Source organism: Brachyistius frenatus, unplaced genomic scaffold (genome assembly GCF_029030835.1).
Source record: "Brachyistius frenatus isolate BFR_SWC_R1_liver_20210118 unplaced genomic scaffold, ASM2903083v1 Contig_7, whole genome shotgun sequence".
Taxonomy (NCBI): domain Eukaryota; kingdom Metazoa; phylum Chordata; class Actinopteri; family Embiotocidae; genus Brachyistius; species Brachyistius frenatus.
Genome location: NW_027210606.1, coordinates 7,687,501 through 7,714,250, shown reverse-complemented (window position 1 = coordinate 7,714,250; position 26,750 = coordinate 7,687,501). Strand labels below are relative to the sequence as shown.

The 26,750-nt window shown below is 44.0% G+C and overlaps 1 protein-coding gene across 1 annotated transcript in view; it reads left to right on the top strand.

Moving 5' to 3' along the window:
- Positions 1–23,792, top strand: part of hhip (hedgehog interacting protein) — a 36,462-nt gene extending 12,670 nt beyond the window's left edge. The window contains exons 3-13 of the mRNA XM_069689262.1: positions 448–592; positions 2,610–2,811; positions 11,014–11,165; positions 12,919–13,092; positions 13,217–13,360; positions 13,644–13,762; positions 14,984–15,107; positions 15,815–15,960; positions 17,218–17,299; positions 23,123–23,271; positions 23,585–23,792. Of these exons, the coding sequence (XP_069545363.1) occupies positions 448–592; positions 2,610–2,811; positions 11,014–11,165; positions 12,919–13,092; positions 13,217–13,360; positions 13,644–13,762; positions 14,984–15,107; positions 15,815–15,960; positions 17,218–17,299; positions 23,123–23,271; positions 23,585–23,781 (1,634 nt within the window). The 3' untranslated portion in view covers positions 23,782–23,792. The remainder of the gene's footprint in view (positions 1–447; positions 593–2,609; positions 2,812–11,013; positions 11,166–12,918; positions 13,093–13,216; positions 13,361–13,643; positions 13,763–14,983; positions 15,108–15,814; positions 15,961–17,217; positions 17,300–23,122; positions 23,272–23,584) is intronic.
- The last annotated feature ends 2,958 nt before the right edge of the window (positions 23,793–26,750 follow it).

Here is a 26,750-nt window from a genome sequence, read left to right as displayed (position 1 = left end):
GGTAAACTAAAACTGAGAATGCAGTATTTTTGCTGGAAGAAACACAGTTCACTGTCGGGTCCTGTCTAATCTGTGATCCAGTTGATTTGGCCCAGTTTCTTATCACTTGTTCATTTCAGCCTGCTCTGGCCAGGATTTGGGTTGGCTCATCAAATACAACTCCAACACTCCCCAACACACAAACACAGCAGCACATCATTTCACATCACTTCATCACTTCTCTCTTCCTCTGCTTCCACTAACCTTTTTGTCGTCTTCTTCATGAATGTCCAGCCATGATACATTATAGATATTCACAAGCAGAAGTACAGAACAACGTCAGAAGAATCTTCATTGGATCCTTTCGGTTTCGCAACCTACATTAATTGTATGAAGTCATTTAACCATGCAGTATTCACAGTGTGTGTAACAACCTACGTCTGTGTGTGTATCTGTTGTGTTTGCTAGAACTGTTCCAAGCTGATGTGGATGAGTTCTGCCAATACTACGGAAGGAGAGATGCCAGTTTATGCTTTCCAGACTTTCAACGAAAGCAACCACATGGGCAAGATTCCAACTACTTAGAAGATGAGAAAATAGAAGATATCAGCAGGTTTGTTGTCTGACTTTTACCACATTTTATCCCATCTGTGGACAGAATTATGTTATGGAAGATGAGTAGTAATATTCATAACAAAATCTAAATATTTTGGATAATCATTGAATAGTTCATGTTTTAACCAAGTCAACTTTTCAGGTTTCATTAGTAACTATGAGTTTAGGTTCAAGACATTTAGATGTTGTTTTTTTGTTTTTACTATGTTTGTATTAAAACAGGCGTAGCCTCAGTAACATGTTCTGGGCTCATTGGTCCATTTTGACATGGAGAGACAGAAATGCTACGCAATTTCTCCTCTAATCCTAAAGTTTGTCCAGACTGCTTTTGCTCAGCTTTGGTAACATAATGAAAATGCTTATCCTGCGTCATTCAGTTTGCCTCCCTCACTGCAAAGGTCTGTACATCACAGAGGGCTTTGCCCTTTTGTCCGCGGGGGGATGCCTTTCATCTCTGTTTTCCCTGAGGCAAGAAGACCAGAAAGCATGTGCACCTAAATAGCAGCAACCAACATTCAGTCAAATAATTTCCGACATTTCGAGAGTCAGGGGCACATTTGTCGTTTCTGTGCTTTTAGCTGGGAGAGGTAGCCTCGCATAAGTGATAGTGAGCAGGACTCTCGTTAAAGGCTGGGAGAAAGTGGCAAAATTTAATCCGAGTTATGGGCTAAGATTATGTTTTTCATACTTGAGAATTAAGGCACAAAGCTCAAATGCTCTTGTTCTTTGTGAAATGCACAGAGGGACTGGTTGTGCACTTTTTTAATTTTATTTTCATGACTGGTAGAATGTGCTGCTCAATGTTGTAGGACAAGAGAGAATCCATCATATACATGACTGTTGTGTGTTGGATGGCTTTGGTCTGGTAAAGTCGCAGAGGTTTCTGGCCTTGTCACTATAGGTTGGTAGCACACCTGCACAGTGGTGGGTGGATGTAGCGGGATTAGATTGAACCGCCTGTGCTAATTTGACCAGATCTCACACAGAAGACACACACACAGTTAATGCCCTGATGAGCTGATGTTTTGAATGAAGATGGAAAGATGGAGGACTGCTGTGAACAGGTGGTTGTGCTTGAGTTCCACAGTCTAGAGAGGAGGAAGTGGTTTCAGTTGTTTTATGATATTCAAAGGCTCAGAATAAAATATGTCTGTCCAATGCATAGGAACACTGTTGCTGACATTCACAGCGTACGGTAGGAATCTGAGTGACAGCCAGCTAGATGGGTCTACACAGAACACTGAATTTTTAATGTTCTGACTGTTGCAGCAGTCTGCTGTGTTGCACAAGATTGAAGTTAGAGGACCAGACTTTGTCACTCCAATTAGAGACTGCAGATTGAGTACATTGTACCTGCTGTCTTTAGATGGCTGCATTGGGAGTTAATAAACATTAACACTTCATACTTAAAATGCATCATTAGAATCAGACACAAAGATAGACTAGGTTTTCGCAGGGCACTCAATGTACTTAGTGGTTAAACATGCATAATAGAACTAATATAAAATGTAAAATCACTATAAACAGAAAGTCCTCAAACATCCAAAAGCCTAAAAATGGCACAGAGCAAGGTTCAATAGGGGCTGTTTGTGGTTCAAGCATCGTGGATTCTACTCCCACCTTAGTAAATGGGAAATTCACATAATTAGTAAATCAGCAAAGCTGAGAGAAACCTCTCTGTGTCTCAGAGATAGATATGTAACATCTGACTCCCTTATCCATAACCAAGGCACAAGATTAAAAAGAGCACACCTGCTAGTTATGTCAGCTGAGACTAATTTTAATCACTTGCAGCGTGAGGAAAAAGGATTTAACTTTGACTTTTAATCAGATGGCTGAGAGTGAAAAATCATTGTATAAAAGGTTTAGCTTAAAAACGGATATCTCATTGCTCATTATTTTATGCTTCCTTTGAAACACAACCTAAAAGTCTCCCACACCCCTTTCTTCCTTGTGACTGGATTTTTCGCCACCACCATCATTCTCTGACCTTTTGTATCTTCCTCGTTACCCAGGAAACACAAACACAACTGCTACTGTGTCCAGGAGGTGTTGAGTGGTCTGAGGCAGCCGGTGGCTGTGGTGCACTGTGGTGATGGTTCCCAGCGGCTCTTTGTCCTGGAGAGGGAGGGAATTGTCAGGATACTCAACCATGACCTCGAGCTAATCAAGGAGCCCTTCCTGGACATCCACAAGCTGGTGCAGAACGGCCTGAAGGTAGGAATCAGTCAGCTTTCATAATACTAACTGTGCAGAAGGAAGAGTGGAGACGATATGGTCAAGCCTAAGACTTTTAAATAGGAAATGAACGTTCAGTTCGAGGCCTTGGCAAATGAGTTCACACAATGCTGATTAAGCCTAGCACCACCAGCTCTCTGTAGCCTTGTTCATCTGTTGTCTGAGGTTTCATTCTGGAGCTGGTTGGATGAATGCACACTGGGCAAGCGCTATGGGCACAGCGTGAACACCAGTGACCTCCAAAGGCCGAACAGTCTAACTTCTGTGTTAGCCCAATGCTAACTGGAATGGGGATAAAGTTATTCTATCATGCGCGTCTTCCAGACTTTCTAAATGTTATCAGACCGAATGGATCACATTCTAATTATGAAACGAGTCATTTCACAGTGGTTGTGATGCTCGAAAATATTTATCCAATGTTTTACAGCTGCAACAGTGGCGATGGAGTAGTCAGTGATGTAAGCAGGTGACGACAAGGTTTTTGTAATTTCTCTCGCTTGAAGAAAGGGGAGAAAAAAAGTTCCACACTGCAGGATTAATAGGGATGTAATTTGAATAAAAATGCAAACAAGAAAGAGAAAAGGAGAGGATCTTGGGTGATGGAGTATGAAATACTTTTTTGGTACATTTCTGGAGTGAGTACGGAACGTGGTAGAGCCTTAACACAAGTCTACAACACAAATGTTCACACCTAGGTAGACGTTTTAGAAACATCTCCAGCCAAGATAAATCCTTTGAAAGTGGTGCCGCATTATTAGTCTTTAATTATATAATTAGGCTAAACAAGCAGTCGTTCATCAAGCTATTATCTGATAATTAACTGTACATATGGAACACATTATGCAAACTGCTAATTTTCTGCTAATTCTCACAAAGATGGTTTAACGGCTTTCCTAATCTCTCCCATATTGTTCCTGTAAGGGCTCCACCGTAGTGATAACCTCATACACAACACGCCACATGATGATATGAACGACGCTTCCTCAGGTTTAAATCGTAACATTGTCTACACCCTGAATTCAGATCAACAGCTATTTTCACTGGATGTCCGTGGTACCTTTTTGCTCTCTCCTGCCCTCTTACTGTAGCCATGAGGGGTGAGTACTACATATGGAGTGTAGGCCCGTTTGTATTTCTGATAGGAATTAGCACCTACGAAGCATTTATCTTGTCTGCCCGACCATCCACCATTGTGAAAGTCGGTCTGTCAGAGGGCAAGTAAAAAGAAATAAAAGGGGCACACAAATGATCTTTTGTCATTCATGTCTTTTAAGCCTGATACAGATTTTTGGAAACGGTTATGTCCACTGTGTCATCAACTAGATGCGTTCTTGAAAAAAGTACTTGAAATATCTTCTTTGAATTCTCTGTATCTCAGTTGCAAAGACACTTCAATCTTCAGGGTAACCTCTTGAGATTTATTTGCCATCTATAATCCTTTCTGGGTCTCAGATTTAGAATTTGAAAAATGTTCAGAAATTATTTCGATCGCATGAGGAGATGGGATAGCCCAAATGTTTGGGGGGCACACTCCCAGACAGGAAGCTTATCCATCACGCATGCCTCTTGCTCTTCGACTGACAAGGTCCTTTGCTTACAAGGAGTCAAACGGAGCACAGCATTTGAATACGCAACTACCCCCTGCGGGATGCCATCCCTGCTCTTCTCGGCTTTTTTATCATAATTCAATCCAATCAGGTTGTTGGATAAAGTGACCATTATGACAATTAGACGTGGCTCAATCCCCTGCCGGCCCCAGGAGTCCTATTTTGTGATGTAGGCTGCCGGAACGGGCTCCCAGCCACACAGGGTGGACAGGACCAGGGGAGGGCTAAGGTGTTTACTGTCAGCATCAACAGGATGGAGCTGCCTTTATACAGACCGAGGAACCCAGGGACTCAGGGGACAGGGCAGATAACGGGTTTATCATCAGCCCCACGCACATGCTTTGATTGTAATGTTCTGTGTTTCCTCCCGCTCTTCTATCCCCCTCCTTCCATGGATCCCCTCGGTGCCAATTAAGCCAAACTGCACAGAAACAATGCTGTGCTGTGGTGGTGTGGGCCCCTACCTGCACTGTGGGTGTTCTCCTGAAATTCAACCGCTATACTCAACACACACACACACACACACACACACACACACACACACACACACACACACACACACACACACACACACACACACACACACACATTACACCACCCATGTCATGATGAGTGGTCAAATTTGGTGAATGTAGCAGATTTTGACTGTTAAACAAAACTGGATTTTTTTTTTTAGTCCAAAATCAAGAAGAATATTGGAACCTTTTCTCAGCGATACATCATCATAAAACAAATTCAGTTCTGTTTGTATTGCATTGTTCATACATTTCCATATTGTTTTTTACAGGCTTCAGATTTTCTATATTAAAAACAGGAGAAGAAATGTGGAAGCACTCTAGCCAAATAGTTTGCTTGTTTATAAAAGATTAAAATCTAAATAAAAATGCAGGTGATTAGACTGTAAAGTCACAGTTCTGTCTCCAACATATTGAAGTAGCAAAACTTTCAGTTCACTATGCAACTAAATATGACTTTCTTGTCCGTTACGATAAATAGTAAATTTGGAGTCATATCTTACAGAAATGAGCTCTCAAAAGCATAAAGTTCATTCATATGCCAATACCACAAAAGCATAGGCATAATTCAGGCTGTGTACAACTCGTTATATGTTCACTTGGAGAACAATGCTTCCAGCATACAATGTTTACACAAAGCTTTATGGAGGTGCAACTGACAAACATTCCAGCACAATGAAACATGACAACTAGCCTTGAACTTGTTTGGAGTTGCTCTCGAGACAATTATTTAAGATGCAACCAAAAACAAAATTAATTGATATCCATGTAAATTGTCCCTGTGTTCTGTGCTGTCTGGTGGTTTTCATAGACTTTGATGCCTCAGCGTTACACCGCTGTATAACTTCAGAAAAGACACCAGAGAGTAACATGACAGATACAGACAGTAGGCTTAAAAATGAAGAAATGTGTGAGCAGCACACCAGAGCTGACAATCTACTCACACCAGATAGCCCACTTAATCAGGGTGAGTGGGCTTCCTGTAAAATATTTCACTGTTCAAGCAAAGAAGCCAGAGCACTTTATTCTTTGTGTTCCTGCCTTCAGACGTTCAGGGTTGCAGGAGCAGAAGAGGTGGCCTCGCTCTCACTAGTTCTTCTGGACTTAGACAGTGGGATACCTTCTCGTGGAAGCTGAAGAGCTCATTTAAATATAGCAGGCAGAAAAAAATGTCTATTCAGATGATGGATTATATCTTATTGGTCAGGGAAGATTCTTGCATTGCTGTGTGCTGGTCCAAGGATTTAAGTATCAACAGGTGAAGGGCTGTCAGTAGAGATTTGAGTGTGAGGTTCTCATTGCACAAGAAAAAAAAGCCAAGAACACTACACAGGAGGTGTGTGTGTTGTCTGAGGATGAGGAAGGTGTGAGCATACATGTTTCAGGTAGTATTTAAGTGAAGGGCGTAGACATGATTTTGCTTTAGTCAACTAATGTGGAATGTCTTTTGGTGGAGGAATGCCCACAAGCCAGTGAGGCAGGATCAAAAGGTTCAGGGTAACAATGCATGAGCCAACACATGTGTCACTAGAGACAGCTGCCCCTGCAGTATTGGAGATCTTCGCCGTGTGTGTGTGTGTGTGTGTGTGTGTGTGTGTGTGTGTGTGTGTGTGTGTGTGTGTGTGTGTGTGTGTGTGTGTGTGTGTGTGTGTGTGTGTGTGTGTGTGTGTGTGTGTGTGTGTGTGTGTGTGTGTGTGTGCCACCGTCTCCTCCATTCAGACGGGGGTCAGCGTTCCATGTAATGTACCGTGAGATGTGAGATAGCAACCACTCCTCATCCCTGCACCTCACGTTCCCAGCTTTCTGTGGACTGACGCCAGACGTTTGACAGAGCCAAAGCTGGAGCCCCAGAGAACAGAATTGGAGGGAAAAGAGGAATGCAGAGGCAGGTGTTTGTGAAAAATGAAGAGATAATACTTCGTGAGAGATTCAATCAGAACCCCCTGCCTGCCTGTGGAAGAATGATGGGAGCCATAAAGATGTTCAAGGGGGAAAATGTGTTTTAAGTTGACACAGGAGAGTCATTTGTATAGTTTGATAGAGGTTTGGAGATAGCAGGCAATATTTAAACCTGGCTCTGCACGACGATTGCTCCAAACTTCAGTCTTTGCTGTGATTATAGTCTGGAAACCCTGTTCGCAATAAGGTTTGATCAGCCAGTCTGAACGACGGACCAATCAGCAAACAGTGGGTCGGGGGGGGGGGGGACTAAATGCGATGACATTGAAGTCAAGCATTTGTTATGACATATAGTTCAACAATGGCAGCGGCGGTAGAGCAAGATGAAGTGATACAGTTGTAGCAACGCTAGCAAATATAGAGGAATTGAACCTGGAACAAGAACCATGCTTCCAATAGTTTCTGAATTCGACCAAGGTCTATGCCCAGTAGGATGCAACACACTGGAAACAACCTTCAATAGAGCGTGGTCAGACACTATCTCTTCACCAGTGAATTTGGATCTGGTAATACCAGGCTAATTTATATCAGCGTGCCATTAACATCTGACATTTGTTGCTAATAAATTAAGCCAACATAAATCCGGGAGGTTTTTAAAATGTACTTAGTTTTTATAATAAAGCAGAGAATCGTGCAGCTTATCTCTAAATCTTTCATTATCATCATCTGTATGACATTGTAGTACTTGATTAAATATACTGAGACAAGGCAGAACCAGATTCTCTAAACTAAGTCTAGCCTGTAAATCTGGAGCCTAAAACCCCTGAAAATGTACTCTACAGCCGACAATATGTGGACCCTGCAGTTTGTACATTCTCTAAATGAGCTTGTTTATACAGTATATTAGCTTTTGAGCCATGCCAAGAATATCTTGGTACTGCAGCTCTGGCAGCCGCTTTTAACATAATCAATGCTCAGGAGCCTCAGGTTGGCACTTTGTCTTCTTTTAATCAAGCTATCTCCTTGGACTGGCTCTGCAGCGAAAGGCTCGCTGATGCAGTGTTTGTTTCTTATGGCTCTGGTGCCAGCTCTGCTGTTCGCCTGCTGCTGAAGGAGCTAGTCATTAGCAAGGGAGCTAATATTTCAGCCCATTTAACCACTGTGTATCCTGGGGGTCCCCCTTTTGGCTCCGGATCTCGGCCTCTTCGGAATCGTGGTCTTTGACCCGCTCCCTAAGGTGAGTTTATTTTAGGGATGTGGGTCGCTGCATCTCCAGATCCAACATATGGATCCAGCATTTCAAGGTGAGGTTGAGAATTTCTCCTCCCGAGATGGAGCTTTTTGACATTCTTTGGCAAAGGGCAGCCACACCGCTCCAACTAACATCCAGCTGTACAGAGTGCTGCATCCACTCCCACATAACTCTGTTTTTATTTGACTTCAATGATCTGACATTTAGTAGTACTCATAAATTTTTGCAGTGGGACTGCCTTTTGGGGCAGAGATTTATTTGTCAATATTTCACTTTATACTCAGATTGATAGACCCCCTGTGGCCTATTATGTGGGTCTCTGTTGTTGCTCAGTGGTACTTGGAGTACATTCTTTTGCAAAGAGTCATCTCTTTTGCATTCACATGTGGCCTGTGTCACTGCTGTGTTTGACTGCGCCGGGCCTAATGCAGTCCAAACAGAACCAGGAGATCCAGTACACCAATTTATGATGTGTGTTTCTTGGCCTGTGACACACCCTACACCTCTGCAGAGCCTGCCACTGTAGTGCTTACCAAGATATATTTTTTTCGGAGTTTCTTTTTTACTATTTTGAGAGGGAACATCTGAAGGATGCGACAGCTGTTCCAGTGCCTGTGTGTTAAAGACTAAGGGCCTGATTTACTAAGCTCTCAAATATAAGTACTAAATTGCGTGTTCCTTCCAAAAGTTTGCACATTTATTTTGCACCCGTTTTGCGGGTGATTTACTAAGAGTATAAACGTCACTGGTATCAGGTGCAAATCTCTGTATTTAAATGATGGGTTTGCGTGTGTTAAAATGATTCCAGCAGTGGAAAACAGCGACCGCGAAAGGAAAAGGAAATCTGATCCCATTGAAATAAAAAAATATAAATATAACAAGAACAAAACGCTATATAGGAGATTATTAGCAAGAAAGTAAATACTGTGGCGAAAACAAAAAGGCGAAAAAAAAAGCCTTAATAATAAAACGTCGGCAAATACAAGAGGAGGGACGGTGGATGAGATCCTCTAACAAACTGATCAGCAGGTCCAGATCTTTCTGTGATGAGCAGGTGAATTAGTTTCATTCAGTGCCTCTCGAGTGCTCGTGAACCTCATGAAGCTACCTGTGAATTCTGCGGGACACATTTAGGACCTGTGACAGCACACCTGAATAACGGGACTGGTGGGACATCCAAGCAGCGATACGCTGACATGACTCAGAGGCAGGAAAACGCTGAGTCGTAAATAGTTTTGACATTGCTGGTATTTCGTGGCTCCTCCTTGTTGTTGGCTGTCAATCATCACTCAGTTCATTCAATAACTCAGAAATGTCATCGCTGGACAGACGATATGTCTGAATAATCTTTTCCTTCTGTCATCTCAGAAATGTTTCCACAGGTGTAAAACCTCGTTCTCTACGTATTCTTTAGTTTCTCTGCGTCTCCTTCTCACCACAATAAGAGCAGTCGTCTCTCCAGATTTGCGCATCTGATTAATACGTTGCTTTCAGTCGTACTAAAATAAACACGCAATCACTTCTCCTGTTTCTACTTTCAGGTTTAATAAATATCGTTGCGGGTGCTAAATTGTTCTATTTGCACGTTTCCTCAGTATTTTGCACCTTCAAGCAGAAACGCCCAATATTACATGTGCATGCAGGCAAACACGCAAAATGGACAACGTGTGTTAAATTGCACATTTGAAAGACGCAATCCTCACTGCACGTCGTCAGTAGATCTGCTTGGATATTTTTTTGTGTGTTGTGTGGAGTTTACACACGCAAACATTTAGCAAATCAGGCCCTAAATCTGCTAAATCCTTCTTTCTTTTTTTTAAGATTCGTAGCGTCAGCAAAAGAGTCAAGCTGTTTTAAAGGGATACAGTCACACTGACCACTTTATAAACATTCTTCACACCTAAGCTTTGAATTCAGTTCATTCTTTTGTCAAGAAGAAATAGTGAGGGAGAATACAGCGTAAAAAAAAAAGGGCCGACCTGGCTTGCCTTGCCCGGGGAATGAAATGCTATAGCTGATTATTACAGCTAACTATGATGGGAGGACCACCAAGGTAGTGACAACTGATGTAGCTGCCTCCGGGGTGAGACAAAGGTTTACATATTACACAAGCAATTTAGATGTTTTCTAAACATGTTGCCAAGACAGTGGGAGTTGGCAGCTCCTTCCTTGTTTAGGTTTTTTTTTTTTTTTTCTTCTTCTTCTTTTACTCTACTCTTTCCTCCCTCCCTCCTCCCACCCAAGCCTCAAATTTTGCATGGATTTTGTGTAAATCAGGAAAGAGCGAGGGGACGGGGAGCAAAAAGCATGGACTGAAGCACTCTGCACTTTTGTGCTCTCTATGAACTGTGAGTGAGCTAATAAATTCTTTCAGCCACTCAGCGTAGCATTCACGGATATCCCCCAAAGATTACACACACAAATCACTGCACAATGGAGGCCACCGGGAGGGTCTGGGCATCACAGGGGCCCCCGACCCTGAGGACAAGCGCACATAACCAGGCTGCAGAGAAGACTGCAAAGGGGTGGGGGGGTTGGGGAGGTGGGGGGGTGGCGGGGGGGTTGTAGAGAAGGTGCAGCTATACCCAGAGTCAAATGCATTATAATGGTTGGTAATGGTATCGTCAAGAAGGTTGGTGGAGGTGTGAAGTGAAACAGCGGAGAGTAGGAAAAGACCGAATGAGAGAATAGCAGGGATTTGAAAAGGGAATGTGACGGACAAATAAAAAAAAGGGATCTGAGAAATTGAAGAATTAAAGGAGGTAGAGGGTGAGCGGTGTAGCGGTTGCATGTTGGTGATGATGAAGATGACCGAGGGGGGGGTGATTGCAACCCCACACAGCCGAGCAGAAGCCAAGGAGGGACATAATTAACTCCTGGATCTTTTGTGTTTCTCATCTGACTGCAGGGTGGAGATGAAAGGGGCCTGCTAAGCCTGGCATTCCACCCCAATTACAAGAAGAATGGCAAGCTCTACGTCTCCTACACCACCAACCAGGAGCGCTGGGCCATCGGACCGCACGACCACATTCTCCGTGTGGTTGAATACACCGTTTCGAGGTAATGGGAGAAGTGTGTGCCAAATCTACCTAAAATATAGTTGTTGTTTTTTTCACCACTGCCTGAAAAGACAACAAAACCTGAGCTGCCTCACAGTCTACACTTAAACTGTTATGGATCAATATGGGCTGGACATTTCTTCATGCAAATCCTACTTATTTTATTTAAAAGCATCTTTAGTACATAAATACATGGCAATTTTCACTTTCAGTCCATTGTAATTTACAATGATGTATGAAAGTAAAGGTAAAGATTCTAACAGTCTGCTTTTCAATACATATTTTCAGTGATTTATTTATTGCTGAAAATCTAAATAGTGTAAAAAGGGACCACACTGGCACATTGTGATTACAGAGCCCTGAATCTTTAGGTCATATTAATGACGATTCAAATCCTCTAACCTTGATTTCTACCAGATACCATGGTAACAAAACCTCCAAGGGCATACAGAGTAATTGTCTAGAGATGCAATGAAGAAAAAAAAAAGAAGAATTTTTGCCTTATGGGGATTTAGAATGTAGGTCAAACCTCCAAGCAAATATGTGCAACACTCCTATGATGATAGCTTTGCTTTGCATTTTCCTGTGTCGATACCTCACGCTCCCTTCACAATGACCCGTGATTAAGGAAACAATCTTTTCTCACGAACGTGTTTAAGTGTTTCATTTTAATTTGCATAATCACAGTTGTATGTTTGACTTAATGATCTAATCGTAATTACAGTCTTGGCATGCAGTCTTGGTAACTGCAGCGTATAGTCCTTAATTTGAGGGTCCAATAGACAGTCTAAGTATTTGATGGTGGTTTAAGAGATTTTTTTTTTTAATCTTTAGCAAGGTGCTTTTTTTTTTTTTTTAAATTGCTGGGTAACCCAAAATAACACATCATGACATATTTGTTGCTGATGCTGTGAAATTAAATTCTCACTGCAATAGAAACTGCGCAACATGTTGAAGGCTGTTATGTCTCCACACACTGCCTTTGCCTTAAGGAGACAATACATTAGATTTAGACTAAATGTCTGCAGACAACAAAGTATTTAAAGTCATTTCATGTTTAATTGTGTTTGGCGTGTCATGTCAGTATTTCTTATCCATTACCTGCTATAATTTAACCCACTAACAATTTTTGTTTTATATAAGTAATTAGAGACAATCTGAGGGTGCACCCACTTAAAAAAAAATCATGTCTTACATTTCATATTTCAAGACATCATACTGCATTTCTTTTGAGGCTTTTCAGGGAATCAAGATACAGTTTTGGGCTAACTGTCCAAAAGCCACTCAGGAAAGACAATACTTGAGTGTACATTTCTGAATATTCATATGAGCCTGTATGAAAGCGTGTAGGTATAGAAATGTTGTGGATATGACTTATTAACATTAAGTACCTTTTCCACTGTCGGCACTAGACCTTCTCTACTTGATTCCACTCTGTTTGGTGCGAGGTACTTTTCTGGAATTTGAAAAAAATTGCAGCCGCTGTAGCAGTTTGGCCAGTTAACAATCGCGGGTTCGTGCACGATGATTCTCTCTGACCAATCAGTGATCTGCGGCTCAGCTCGTTTGGAACCTTGAAGGAGATGATATCAAAAGTAGAACCTGGTACTAACAACAAGTTTAGGCAGAAGGAAAAGTGAGTAGAGTCGACACCAAGAGTGGAAAAGGGGTTTTAAATACTCTGCTGTGTGGAGACCAAAATGTTTGCACAATGACAGAAATCTAATGAGAATGGTCATTCATGTTTTCCTCAGAAAAAACCCAAACCAGGTTGACACCAGGACGGTCCGTGTGCTAGTGGAAGTGGCAGAGCTGCACAGGAAGCACCTTGGAGGTCAACTCCTGTTCAGCCCTGATGGTCTGTTCCACATCATTCTGGGGGATGGCATGATCACTCTGGATGATATGGAGGAAATGGATGGACTCAGGTGAGATCAAAGGTCAAAAACGTCATTACATAGACGTTTGTATACTGTTGTGTGCCCAGAAATCAAGTCCTGTTGTAGCTCCTACCATCGTGAAGGTGTGTTTTGTTTGTGTTTTTCAATGCAGTGATTTCACAGGGTCCATCCTAAGGGTAGATGTGGACACAGACTGTTGTACGTCTCCCTATTCTATACCACGGGACAATCCCTACTTCAACAGCACAAACCAGCCTCCTGAAATCTTTGCCCATGGATTACATGACCCAGGCAGGTAAGTGAAACACTTGATGGGACACTTCACAGTGTAACTTGGCAGAGTATTTATTTCCTTGACAAAGAGTTTCACTCTGCAAAAAGTGGCTGCTCTAACTGATTAAAACGTTTTCCCTCTTTTGTGTCACAACATGTTCATTATTGTCACACCTAATGTTAAACTGTATGCAGTTTTATTACAGCTGTTTTCGAAAAAGAGTTTCATAAATGTTGTATTGCCAACTTGTAATTGGTTGATGTCTCAACTAATTACTTCTATTATATTGTTCTGTATCCTGCAGGTGTGCAGTGGATCGACTTCAGACAGACAATGGGAGTCTCCTAATCCTCTGTACTGATGTCAGTGGCAAAAACACATCATCAGGAAGAATATTGGAAATTACTAAGGGGAAGGATTATGGTGAGTAATGATTTCCATGAGATTTTCCAAAAAACTTTCATAATATTTACTTTTTACATGTTTGGAATGAGTTCACTATTTTGCAATGATAATATAGCTCACAATAGCAGTAACCGAGTGCAACCTTTGCCCTAGTTTTGGTTGATGGCTTTTATATCTTAAAAAATAAATGAAAATACATTAGCCTCTTGGAGAGCCTTTCACATTTATTCCTCTGAAAATGATATCTGTTTTTATGAATGTCTTTCATTTTGTAAAAACACAATGTTGTGGGAACAAATTCAGAAACACACCAGGTTGAGAGATGAAAGTTAGATGTCAAAATGATGTGATCCATGAAGACACCCCCGTTGTGGAGTGTAGAAAGGGAATATGAGATTGTGTCCACAAGAAAGATTTAAAACTGTCAACAACAACTTTCTAAATCTTGGCTTAGTGCTGTTGAGAACACAGCTAAGAGAGGTGTAGTTCTCACAATGAGAAACTAATCAATAACAGCAGTGCCTTTACAAAGCTCAGCCTACTTCCCATCATAAAAAGCATATTACTGCTATTTGTACCAAATTATGTCAAGCAGGTTATCTTTGCCACAACTCACTGATGTTTCAGCCACCTAAATTAATCCTTCAACCACGATCTCTCCTTCCAATTCAAAATGTCACTTCTTGCCAAAGAGCTGGCCTGATGCCCGATTAAGCCAGTTACCCAAACTCCAAAGTGATTACAGTTGGCAAACGAGCACCGCACATCTTGGATCATAAAATTTCAAGGGCAGCAAACCTCCATTCATATTTCCTCTTGCCAAGACAACTGTAATCCAGAAAACATGCCACATTGCCTCAAAATCACACTTTTGAAAAAAAGATAAATCCATTCTACCCCGGTTTTGATAAAGACATTAAAAACAAAGCTGGCTGCCAAGGAAGACGATATTGTTGTGCCATTTAAATCGAGATTCACTCTTTCATCTGTTGTCTTGTACATGAGACACAGATTATGCCTTAAGAATCATTGACAAAATTAAGCAAACATAGTTTATGTTTTTGATTAAAAAAAAAACAACAACGATTATGACATAAGCTGTAGTATGCACCTAAATAAATGAGTTAAATTACTTTTCACTGGTCAAGCATGCAGACAATATGTTATAGTGTTCCAGATGGATGACAGGCAGTGGGTCTATTAGCAGAGCCTAAATAAGACCTCCTTGTCCCTCTGTAGAAAGTGAGCCCTCTGTCTATGACCTGCAGTCCAGTGGAGGAGCACCACCTGTGGGGGGCTTCATCTACAGGGGCTGCCAGTCTAGAAGACTTTATGGAAGTTATGTATTTGGAGATAAAAATGGGTAAGTACAAACAACTGATTAGGGACTCTAACAGGAAAATGAAGTTGCTATATGTTGAGAAATCTTAATTGAGTCTCTGCATACATAATATCGGTAAGCTGTTTTTTTTTAAGACATCGTAGCAGCTACATCCTCTTGGCATTATGTACAGTTGGTCTCAGCATAACTCTCCCTTCTCTTCTCATACTGCAAAATCTGTCCCTTGCACCGGCACGTGCCAAAGTAAACACACGTTCCATCCACGTGGGGGAAAACAAGTTTTATGTTACTGTCACCACTACAGCATGGCCCATTGAGTGTAAATGGAGATTAGACATCCTGCCCTGTTCTGTTCAGTTGGCACGGCGTTTAAAACAATGTGTGGTCAGTTAATTCTGTGCCTCGTTACAATTTGGGGGCTTACTGTTGTCGCTAAGTGAAGGCTCCGGCATGATGTTTGTTTTGAAACTAAAAGCTGGGGTCTTAAATAACACCATGTGGGACTTAGGGTGGAAAAGGAAGATGGTACAATGAACCATGTTCTGAGAAGGAAAAGTTGTCCATGTTTCCAACTGTAACTCGGCCAGTACGGCTCAAGTTCATACGGTATTTCTCGCTCGTACGGCTCTTTATGAATGTAAGAAATGTGAATGTCTTGCGCGGATTATTCTATACAGTATCATCCAGAGGTCGACACTGACATACTCTGTGTTTTTGGTTTGCTTCAGTAACCTGCGGATCCTGCAGAAGTCCACATTTTCAACATCAGCAAGTGAAGAACAGTGGCAGGAAAAAGCTCTGTGCCTAGGCTCAGCTGGCTCCTGTGGCTCTATGCTTGTTGGACACATCTTGGGTTTCGGAGAGGATGAACTGGGTTAGTAGAACAATTCATAACAAACCTACACAGTTTTATCTTTTCTCAAGATGTTCTCTCCTCCTTTGCTTTGTCACATCTCCTCATATCCACATGAGTGACAGCTAAGAGTTAGCATATTTACTGAAACTATTCTGGGGTTTTACAACATGATCCCTTGAAAGCGTGTTTACTTCTAATGACAGATTCCTAAACTGTGGAAAAACTCATTTTGTTGTATATTTGTCGCTGGTACATATATTTACATTATGGTATGGAATTTTCCAGTCTGGAGTTTATCAAGGTATTTGTGATGCTTTACTGTAACAGAGAGTGGAGCGTAAACACGCCTCTGACGATCTGGGACAATTACACACCTCGCCAACAGGAAGTGCCACTCAAAGCTCCACTGAAACCAACACCCCTCTCACTCTACCTCTTTCACACATTCTCAAGAGGTTATTAAATAGTGCGTACTTCCTTCTGGGTTAATTGTCACTTCCATAGGATAGCAATAATCCTCCAAAGACCCCCTTATTGTATTGGGCCACCTACATGGCGATGTTTTGCATTGCTAGTGAGATGTGTTACTGTTTATCTGGGGGGCTGCGACATTAAAATAGGATACGTAGGGTGAGCTGAGGTGAATGGACTAATAGGATACAAGACATTTTTACCAGCTGGACCCCCACCAGACACTTGCAGAATTATGAACTGTCAACTGCGGTGTTTCTGATTAAAACGAACACATGATGTGAATCACTCACACAGCCATCAGAAATGTTTGATCCCAGTTATTGCCAGGTCGGTCTTGGAGTTATTATTTGACGAGGTATTTAAAGATTCCTGCATTTGATCATGATTTGCAAGCGGTGCAAGAATTGTGGAGGGGGGACGGGCGCATGTCCCGAAGAAGGGGCCCCGCAGACACATGTTTACAATTTGTCCCCTTATGGAATTTTCTTGCAGGCTTGTTCCTCATTAAATTATCCGCCTGGTTCCCAGTCATAAGTATCCAATTGTCCCATTAAACTCTTTCTTAAAGTCCTTTGGCAAGTGCGACATTGCAGAAGCCTTCGCTACACTCATTCTGTCCCCTCCTTTCATCCTCTTGTGTCTGCTTGTCTTGTTTTGTCTTGTTTTGGGATTCAATGGATTGCATGGATGGCAGAAAAAGTTTAATTGTTGGGACGTACAAATATGGTTCACATTAAGTGTTTTTTTTTTTTGCAAATAATGCTGATGGCCAATTTCCATGCGACTGTTCCTGTTTTGCAGGTGAAGTCTACATACTGGCAAGCAGTAAAAGCATGGCACAGTCACACAGCGGGAAACTCTACAAGCTGGTAGACCCCAAAAGGTACGACCAAGAAGCGCTTTGTAGATTGTGGTGGTCTGTAGTCGAGTAAGTAAGTGATCCCTCAGTGCTTCCCAGTACAGCTCGACAACGTAGTCCACCCACCCCTATTTTTTATGCTGTCTATGTATTGCGGTGAGACTCTGATGATCCTACATATATCATACAAGAACTGGCACTCTGCCCTGCAAATGACTGTCATCACACCACAGATCCACGGTAAATCACACTAAACAGCAGTGACATTTTTTTTCTAGCTAATTTTCCTTCTCAAGTCTTCACTCCTTGCACACATCACCGCGACCATGACGTTTCTGCCCCTTCAGTAAGTCGTCACGTGACCACCTAGCTCGGCCAAAACAAACGCCGCGCGGTAACCAGAGAACAAGCAAAGCATTTCACAATGTTAGTGTAAAGAATTGCTAATAGCAACACTGATTATCTGGCCGTGTTCACCTTTATTGCCGTCTGGTTATTTGTACAACTTTTGGCAGCAGGGTTTATTCTGGTGACTGTACGGAAAGCAGCAAGGCACCTGTTGTCAACAGAGACTCACATGTAGAAGCACATGCACGAGTTAATACATATAATTTAGTGCACAGTCTATTCGTCATTATATGGATGAAGTTCAGCGACGTTCCAGCACACACACATCTACTTTACTTTGAGTTGTGAAATCGAGTCTTTTTTCTGTGCAGTCCAACGCTTAATTAGTTGAATGTGGAGGGAACCTGCACTTTCGTGCAACTTCATATTTAAAATGCCTGTCGTAATCCTTACCAAATGCATCACAGGATTAGAACTCATTCTCATCATGATGGATCTGTAAGTGGAAAGCGAAGTGCATTTGTCACTTTGGATGAGAAAACATGCAGACACGGCGGGATGTGTATGAAGCGGTCCGACATCTTAACATAAGCGGACTTTCTAATTCCAAAGTCCAAAACCATCTGTGGTTTTGACTGTCTGTCTCACATCGGCACTTTTGCTAGAGGATGAGAGAGTGAGACCTTGTAGGGTGAGGCTGGTGTGTGTGTGTGTGGGGGGGGGGGGGATGGGAGGGGGAGGCGTGGCGTCATGTCCATTTTAAATGTACTGATTATACAAAAGTTGGGTCGGATTTGATTGAGGGAGGCAGATCAAATGACAGAGGCAAACTCAGAAAGAGAATTTGCATGCCTCAGAATCACAATAGAAACATATCCGCAGCTGATTATTCCTGGGTGACGACAGTGCCACCCAGGCATTAGCGCAATTAATTACACCACAGATGTTTCAAAGGGGCCCTGGTGGCTCACTGCGTATTTATGTTTTCTGGCATGGCTGCTGGACGCATTTCTCCCAGAGAACAATTCTTTCCACCATCAACTGGACTTGTTTAGTCTGCGTGGACCCTGTGGTGTTGGGAGTCCTGACTGCTAATACACTCTGGCTTCGCTATTAGTATCTTGTTACGGGGGGGAGGACGGAGAGGGGGTGACAGGGAGGGGGAGGGGGGAGCAAATGGGGTAGCTAACATGTCTGACCTCAGCACGTTATCAAGTCTGGTGGTCCTCCCTTCTTTTCTCCTCCAAACTGCAGGGACATCTGGACCCTGCAGCCCTTTCAGACAGAGGTTTGTTTTAGAGTATGGCGGTTTTTGTGGTGCAGCGCAGCATCTAGCGCTGTGTTTTGATCAAACTGTGTGTTTGGGAACATAGAGGGGGGTGGGGGGGACTGTTAGGGAGAGCGGTAAAGGCTTACAAGGAAACATCAGCCATAAAATCCTTCAGCAGTGTTTGTGTAAACATGTCCTGGCCAGATGACTTCATTTCTAGGTATTTGTTTGTCAGTTGGAGTACCCCTCCAATAATAAATAGGCCACCATGCATTTTGAAACGCGCTCAATGTGTGTGGTGTGCGAGTGAGGGTGTAGAGGAAGAAAAAAGAATGCAAGAAGGGGCTTGTTTGGGGGTACGGCAGAGCGATCGAAATATTCCCTACGATGTAGTCTCTACGTGGTGACTGTGAGATGCAGCTGAAAGCTCTGATCATTAGTAAGCGGCCTTTAAACTCCCTTCGCCGTATTGTTATTTTCCGCCTTTGACCAAAGTCGACATGCATAGTTTTACACGAGATATAACAAAGGCATTAAGACAAGTAGAGGAGAAACACGAGACGCATACAGATATCGTCAACGCTGAGATGCGTCTGTTTGAGATTTCACATTATTACCTCCTTCCCCCCCCCCCTTCCTTAAACATGCAATAACTGAGCAAAGCAATAGCCCTCAAACGGAGTGAAAGTGCAGTTTAATTGTGGCTTACTCGCTTCACTTTCCAGTCCCACGGAGTTTGCATTTAATGACATAATTATTTATACAGTGAGCGCATTTTATTTATGCCAAGAACAGAGCCGTTTGTTGTTGTTGTTTTTTTTTTTTTTTTTTTATAAAAGAAACATACTAACGCGCATCATGACGTAGCACAACACGGGGATTCATTTTAGCGCGTCGGTGCGTGTGCAGCGCTCGTATGTCTTGGGAATCATACAGTGAGGTTACATGTTTACCATATCATAATTTAAAAGGGCCGTGTTGCCCTCCAGCCCCGCGGTTGGTCCCTGGCAATGGCTTAATTAACATATAGAGCCAGACCTCCTGCTGCTCTCTGGTGTAAAATGCAATTTGCCTGTTTGTTGCTGCCCCACCACCACCACCACCACCACCACCCCCGACACAGAGGAGAAAGGAAAAGCAGCATTATGAAGGGACTTTTCGCACGTTTAGGTTTTGTCAGCTGCGGCCCGGACTGATTGAATTACAGCGAGCAGAGACCTTAAAAAGACAGCGAACATCAAAATAGGGTCCCGGGACCTCCTTTATGAACTGCATTCACCATGGAAGTCACAAATCACCGGATGCGGCGAGGAAGGAGACCCGCGGCCGCTCGTTTGTGGATGTATTTATCTGTACGTGTGCTTCTCTGTGTCTCGTGTGCGTGGATGTAAACCGTGTGGGTGGTGGTGGTGGTGGTGGTGGGTACACGCGCACGTGCACATCTGTGAGCCCGTGTGAGTGAGTGGTACGCAAGGTCCCAGCATGCCGCAGGAGAAAAAAAAAAAAAGAAGCCTTTTCTTTCTTTTTTTTTTTTCCCCTATCCCTCCTAAATCTTCCTACATCTCTTGCTGTGGTCCTCCCCTTGACAAAGCTGCTTGCCAGTCCCACTGAATGGCCCCGGCTCCTACAATACACAGTAAATTTCTCGCACAATTAAAACAAGGAATGAAGCTACAAAAGGAGCCCCCCAAACAATGGAGTCGGATGACAAAACAGCAAAAGAGACCACACTGGGCCGTTTGATTAAGCCATTGTCGGGCTGCACAATGTACACCACTCCACGGCCCTTTTCTCACATATACCTCGTGTCAATCAAGCGGGCCCCGCCAGCTAACAAGCTAAACAACGCATACGGCTGACAAACATAATAATCAAACAAGATCGGGGACAACTTTGAGGCCGAGCGTCCAGCCTCCTCTGAACGGACGTCGGTGTCGAGATGTCTCCGTGCTTAGCCGGTGCGAGGACAGAAGGGCTTCGTAGTTCAGAATGACCCGTCTCGGCCTGCGTCCGTCCTCCTCGTCCTCCGTCCCCCGTGCGGCCGCCCCTCACGCGCATGCTTTAGCTCACTTTCTGCTCATTTTTTTTTTTTTTTTGCATTTTTAATTAGGACGCGGTCTGTTTTACGCCGCCATCGGACGTCAGCCGTCCTCGCCGTCCCGTCTCCCTGTCCATGTATCCCAACTCGTGTGCGAGCGGTGTCGCCGTCTCCCGCTCCCCTCGCTCACACACACACACACACACACACACACACACACACACACACACACACACACACACACACACACACACACACACACACCACCCCTCCCGAAGTTGATAAATTCCCACAGTGGCTGTTGACCCAGCTGCCTTTGTCAAGTGGCGCTACCAGCAGGTGCTGTTTTCACAGCCACCCTGGCAGTAGTACAGACTGTTTAGTAGCGCTGCTGACCCCTGCCTGCTATTAACAGTGTTAGCTACAGACCCCCCCCCCCGCCCCCCCAATTCTCCAGGGACTCTTACTCTTTCTCTCTCTCCATCTCTTTCTGCTTTCTTCCCTCCTTTGCTCTTTTTTAACTACATGCAGCCTGCAACAACAAAAGCCAGCAGAGATGGAGTCTGGAGTTGGGTGCTGATGGGAGCATGGGAATCACCCCCACCCCCACCCCCACCCTCTCCACACACACACACACACACACACTCTCCTCTCCACCACCACCCCCACCCCCCACACACACACACACACACCCACCCTCCATCCTCCAAATTTAAAGCAACTTTAACTCGCGCAGCCTCAGTATTGTCACGACCATCAGTCAGCGCGTCTGTCACAACATTCACAGCCCATTTTTCAAACGAGGAAGTCAACACGCGCAGTCAAATAAATACAAATTAGTATCACACAAAAAAAACATAGTCACAGTTATTTATCCGCCAGCTGACAGATTTTTATTGAAAGCTGAAAAGAGCCTTTCCACACGGGCAAACCTGCACAGTTAGAAAAACAAATACAATATCGACCGAAGGACTGCGGGTCAGAACAGGTGATCATCTGAGAGGGAAGTCACCGTCAAAACCAACCACTCGGACGGGTGTAATACAACATGTAAATTGGAAACACTGTTGGTCTCGGCTTTAACGCGCGACACGCCGGTTGGAAACTCCCATCGAGTTTTGGCTTCTGCTGCTGTTGCGACCATTTGCTCTCCAGCTGATTGATGAGGCCTGTTCTCCCATGGACTTAACATCACGTCCACTCACACACACTGACCTCACTGCTTATGCCTCTCAGCTCTCATACCAGCGCCGGTCCACCGGAGTCCTGTTACCCTGCCTGTGTGTGTGTGTGTGTGTGTGTGTGTGTGTGTGTGTGCGCGGGCCAGTGGTCAACAGGCACTCACAGACGCTTCACATTTGAACTTGATTACACCCTTGCTGTATTATTTCCAGACTTGTGGAAGGAGCGTGATATGAAATAATTGCGCCTCGGCCCCATTCGCTGATGTGCGTGTGTGGATGTTTGTCTTAATATGGAATGATCACAACATGTCTCTTCGGCGTTCAAACTTTGACGCATATGGTGTGGAGATGTTTGTGCCCGCGTGCATTTTTATTTTATTTTTTCCAGATCATGTTTATATCTGCGGGAGATCCCCCGTGTTAACCCGATGTGTTGTTTCGTTCTCCCGGTAGGTAGTAAAAAAAAAAAAAAAAAAATCCACAGCTACATGAACGACTCACCGGGAAAAAGAAAAATGCACACGGCCCACGTAGGGACGGACGCAAACACGTCCCGAGTGAAGGTTAAAAGTCGGCGTCTTCACGCGCACCGCTTCGAAAGCGCCGCCGCGGTTACGTCGCATCGACGAAAGCCAACGGACGAGAAAAGCGATCCGAGATCAATCAGCACGAGCCCGTTCGCGTCGGCAATTATTCCCAGTGCGGTCATTATTATTTAACGCGAGCTGAACGTTTAACCTAATTTACAATAATTAGTCCATATTTTGCGCCCGGTTACAACTGCGGCGACGACGCGCCACGCGTGCGGTTGCAGGCACCGGACCTGGAAATGACCGGCGTCAAATATTTTGAGGACCGCCGCCGCGTCGCGTTCCGCGTTCTGTTTGTTCCCGACACTAGGTCGCCAATGTTTACAAGCGCGGCCGGCGGCGTTTAATATCGCGTGAATCAAACGGCATCCTAAAAGCAACACTTTCCCTCTTTTGTTTTTGAAACGACCGTCGCAGGCCCCACGCCCCGAAGGAGTGCCAGCGTCAGGTGGAGCCGCCGGAGCTGCTGATGACGGCTTGCTCCAGACACTGTAAGAACGGACACTGCACTCCCACCGGCAAGTGCTGCTGCAGCCCCGGCTGGGAGGGACCCTTCTGCCGAGCGGGTGAGTGCTCGTCTGCTGCCTCCGGGAGGCGGCGTCGCCCGGGCCGACGCCCCCGCGTGTCGTTTCGCGCCAGGTGTTGCGTTTTGGGGGCTTCAGTAATGCGCGATAAGCCCGCCGCCGTTTTCTTCATAAATCCTTTTAAAAGAGCCGTTTGACGTTTTGTGACTTCAGTTCCGAGTGACGGGGAGCGCCGGCTTGCATTTCTTACATCGTTTCTTACGTCGTGCATCGTGTTTTTTTTTTTTTTTTTTTTGTCTCGTCTCGTCTTCCCCCCTCCCCCCCCCCCCCTTCCCCCGCCCCCTCGCGACCGCAGCCAAATGCGAACCGGCCTGCCGCAACGGAGGGGTGTGCGTGGAGCCCGACAAGTGCCTGTGCAAGAGCGGCTACTCCGGCGCCCAGTGCGAGAAGAGCGAGCGGGGGATGCCCAACGACCAGGAGAAAGACGGCATCCTGGACCACATCATCGACATGACCTCGTACCTCCTGGACCTGACCAGCTACATCGTATAGGGGCGCGCAGAAGGTGGTGGTGGTGGTGGTGGTGGTGGGGGGGGGGGGGGGGGGGTCTGCTCCCCGCCGTCATCCTCAAGTTGACACAAATCTACCTATCGCCACCAGCAGACTCTAAACAAGGTGTCCTTAATATGGCCTCGTAATCTCCCTCACACACACACACACACACACACACACACACACACACACACACACACACACACACACACAAATACACACAGGATCTCCATCAGACTGCTTTTGATCCACATCACCATACCGAACTCTTCTCTTTTCACCTATAAGCTACTTGCTCCCGAGCACCAGGCCTGGCATCCAAGCCGTGTTCACATATCAAAGACACCTGCAGACAGCAGCGAGTGATTGAAAAACATGGCCGAGACACGGAAGTTCCACGGAGACGTTTGCTCTCTCGTTCCGAGAACGCCCGCACGCCGCCGGCTCCGCAGGAACAGGAACAGGGGACTCCACGGGAACAAGCCGTTTTAACCCAAGACTGTGGATCTTTTCAGGGGCTATCAGTTGCCTTACTTAAGACACACACACACCCCCACCCCCCCAAAAAAAAACAAAATGGCATTTGAGACATTTCAGTGGAGGCAGTTGATTGTTCAGGAGTTCATTAAGGATTCCCAAAAAAATTTGTAAGGAGTGGCGTCAATCAAGGTCCAACGTGTGCTCACGGTCCATTAAAAAAAAAAAAAAAAAAAAAACCCTGTCAAAAATAAACGTCTCCACACACACACAGACTTTGAAGGAACAGGAGCGGCGGGGTCCGCACGAGGCCCACGGCGCCCCTTTGCCGCACTACTCTAAAGGCACCGGTGCAGAGACGGACCGCGTCGTCTCACTTCAAGTACGACGCCGTGTTTAAGTCTGTGGGCACATCGTCGTAAAAAAAAAGCTACAACGGTATACAGTACGTATACGCTCGCTCGCTATCGGTGTTCAACAAAAAAGGAACAAAAAGGACAACAAAAAAAAAACAACAAAAAAAAAGAAGATGTACAACAGAGGACTGTTAGACACACTAAAGTAGGAAAGACCGAGTGAGAACATTGTACTTTGTCAAAGCCAGTTTCATGCAATCCGAACGGAGTTGTTGTTTTGTTTTTTTTGGGGCTCCCATGCACTGTATTCATGTTGTGTTTCATTCACTTTATTCCTCAAAATGAAATGTAAACATTTCTTAAAAAAGCGCAATGAGAGTAGCGTCACACTCAACACACATCCACGCCACGCTATCACGCGTATGGTTTTAAAACGTTCATCGCGTCACACACTGAAACCGAAAGCCGAACTCAAAAAAAAAAAAAAGGAAAAAAAAAGGAAAACAAAAAAAAAAAAAAAAACAACGACAAAAGGGAAGAGATAGTGCGGTGATGTATATTTCCAATAGAGCTTACCTAAGTACTACTTAGCATTGCAACAAAAAACAAAAAAAAAACAAACAAACAAACAAACAAACAAAAAAATCTATAGCATTACTATTGTTATCATAGAGGAGGGTTTATTTTTTTAAGCGTAATAATATATGGGAGAATATGGTGTTTATAGAAAGCAGTTTTACACTAAGCTTCTCTGTTCATGTCATTTCATGTTGTACTTATACATATGCAGCTTTTATGAAACACACGTTTTTGTTTTTGTTTTTGTTTTTGTTCCCCCCCGCCCCCTCCAGTGTAGAAGTAATGTACGTCTGCGCCTGCGTCGAGCGATTCGGATCAGTTGTCGGGGAGTGGACGTCCCCCGTCCCCCGTCCCCCCGTGACGTATGGTTATATTACCACATCGTCCGGGTCTGGTCTGGAGAGGGCAGATTCCAGACGAACCTGAAGAAAAATAAAAAGTCAAGATCCAAAACTTCGATCGAGCGTTCGAGTCCCGCACGTAGTCAGAAAACTGTTAAAAAAAACAAACAAACAAAAACAACAACAACAAAAAAAAACCGCAGACCGATTTTCTGGAGCCCACGCCGGCGTGCGATAAAGTCCACACGGACGAGACGGCGCGCGCCGACATCCTTTTATAAACCAACGGCTCGTATTGAGCAAGTCCTCGCTCGCCATTTTAAATTCCACAGAACGGGTCGGGACCGCCCCGCCGGTCGTCGCGTCTAATTGAAGTCCGAGTGTCCGTCAAATAACGGGCCCGTTGTTCATCTCCCGTTTTTGCCTGTGTTTGCTGAAATAAATCGACTCTGCCTGGTTTTAATAAATCAAAAATGGAATTCATGCTGTAAAATGGAAAATTATAATTTTTTTTTTTTTTTTTATTTTTTTTAGCACTTAATGTGAAAGTTGCATTGTAGCTGCTGAGACGGCGTGGTGTGAATAGAATAACCATTTTCATTATTTAAGTAGTTACACAAATAAAATAATTATTTAAGTTCTCTATGTTGTTTTTACCATTGTACTGTATGTGACCATTTTTTTTTGTATTCCTGTATTGTAAATAAAGCTAGGGATAACTTTGTTTCTCTTCAGAAATATCAATATGTCTATTAAAATTTATAGCATGTCTGAAATACTTGGTCTCCTTTTGTTTCGGGGGTGCGGCGTCTTCGGGACGAGGCGACGTGAGACGCCGCGTTACTTATGTCTGGCGGTATTATTCAAAAGTATATTCATATCGCGTACGTCGCGTTTTGTGTTCGGGCTTAAAAATAATCCTTACTTTTCACACTTTATTTATTTATTCTGACGTTGACGAATCGATTTCACGTCTCCTTTCCTGCCCGTCGCTCCGCTCTCGGTAAATGTTATTATTACACGATGGTAAAGAAAGATAACTTTGGGAAATTATTGAGAACTCGCAGACCCGTGAAATAAATCCTTAGCGGAGAGTTTAGTTGGGACATAATCTGTCATGATGGGACGGTAATTAAATGTATAAGAAGTGTGTCCTTGGCTTAATTGCTGGAAATTTCTGGGAAGCCAGCTGCAACATTTCCACTGCTGGTTTTTC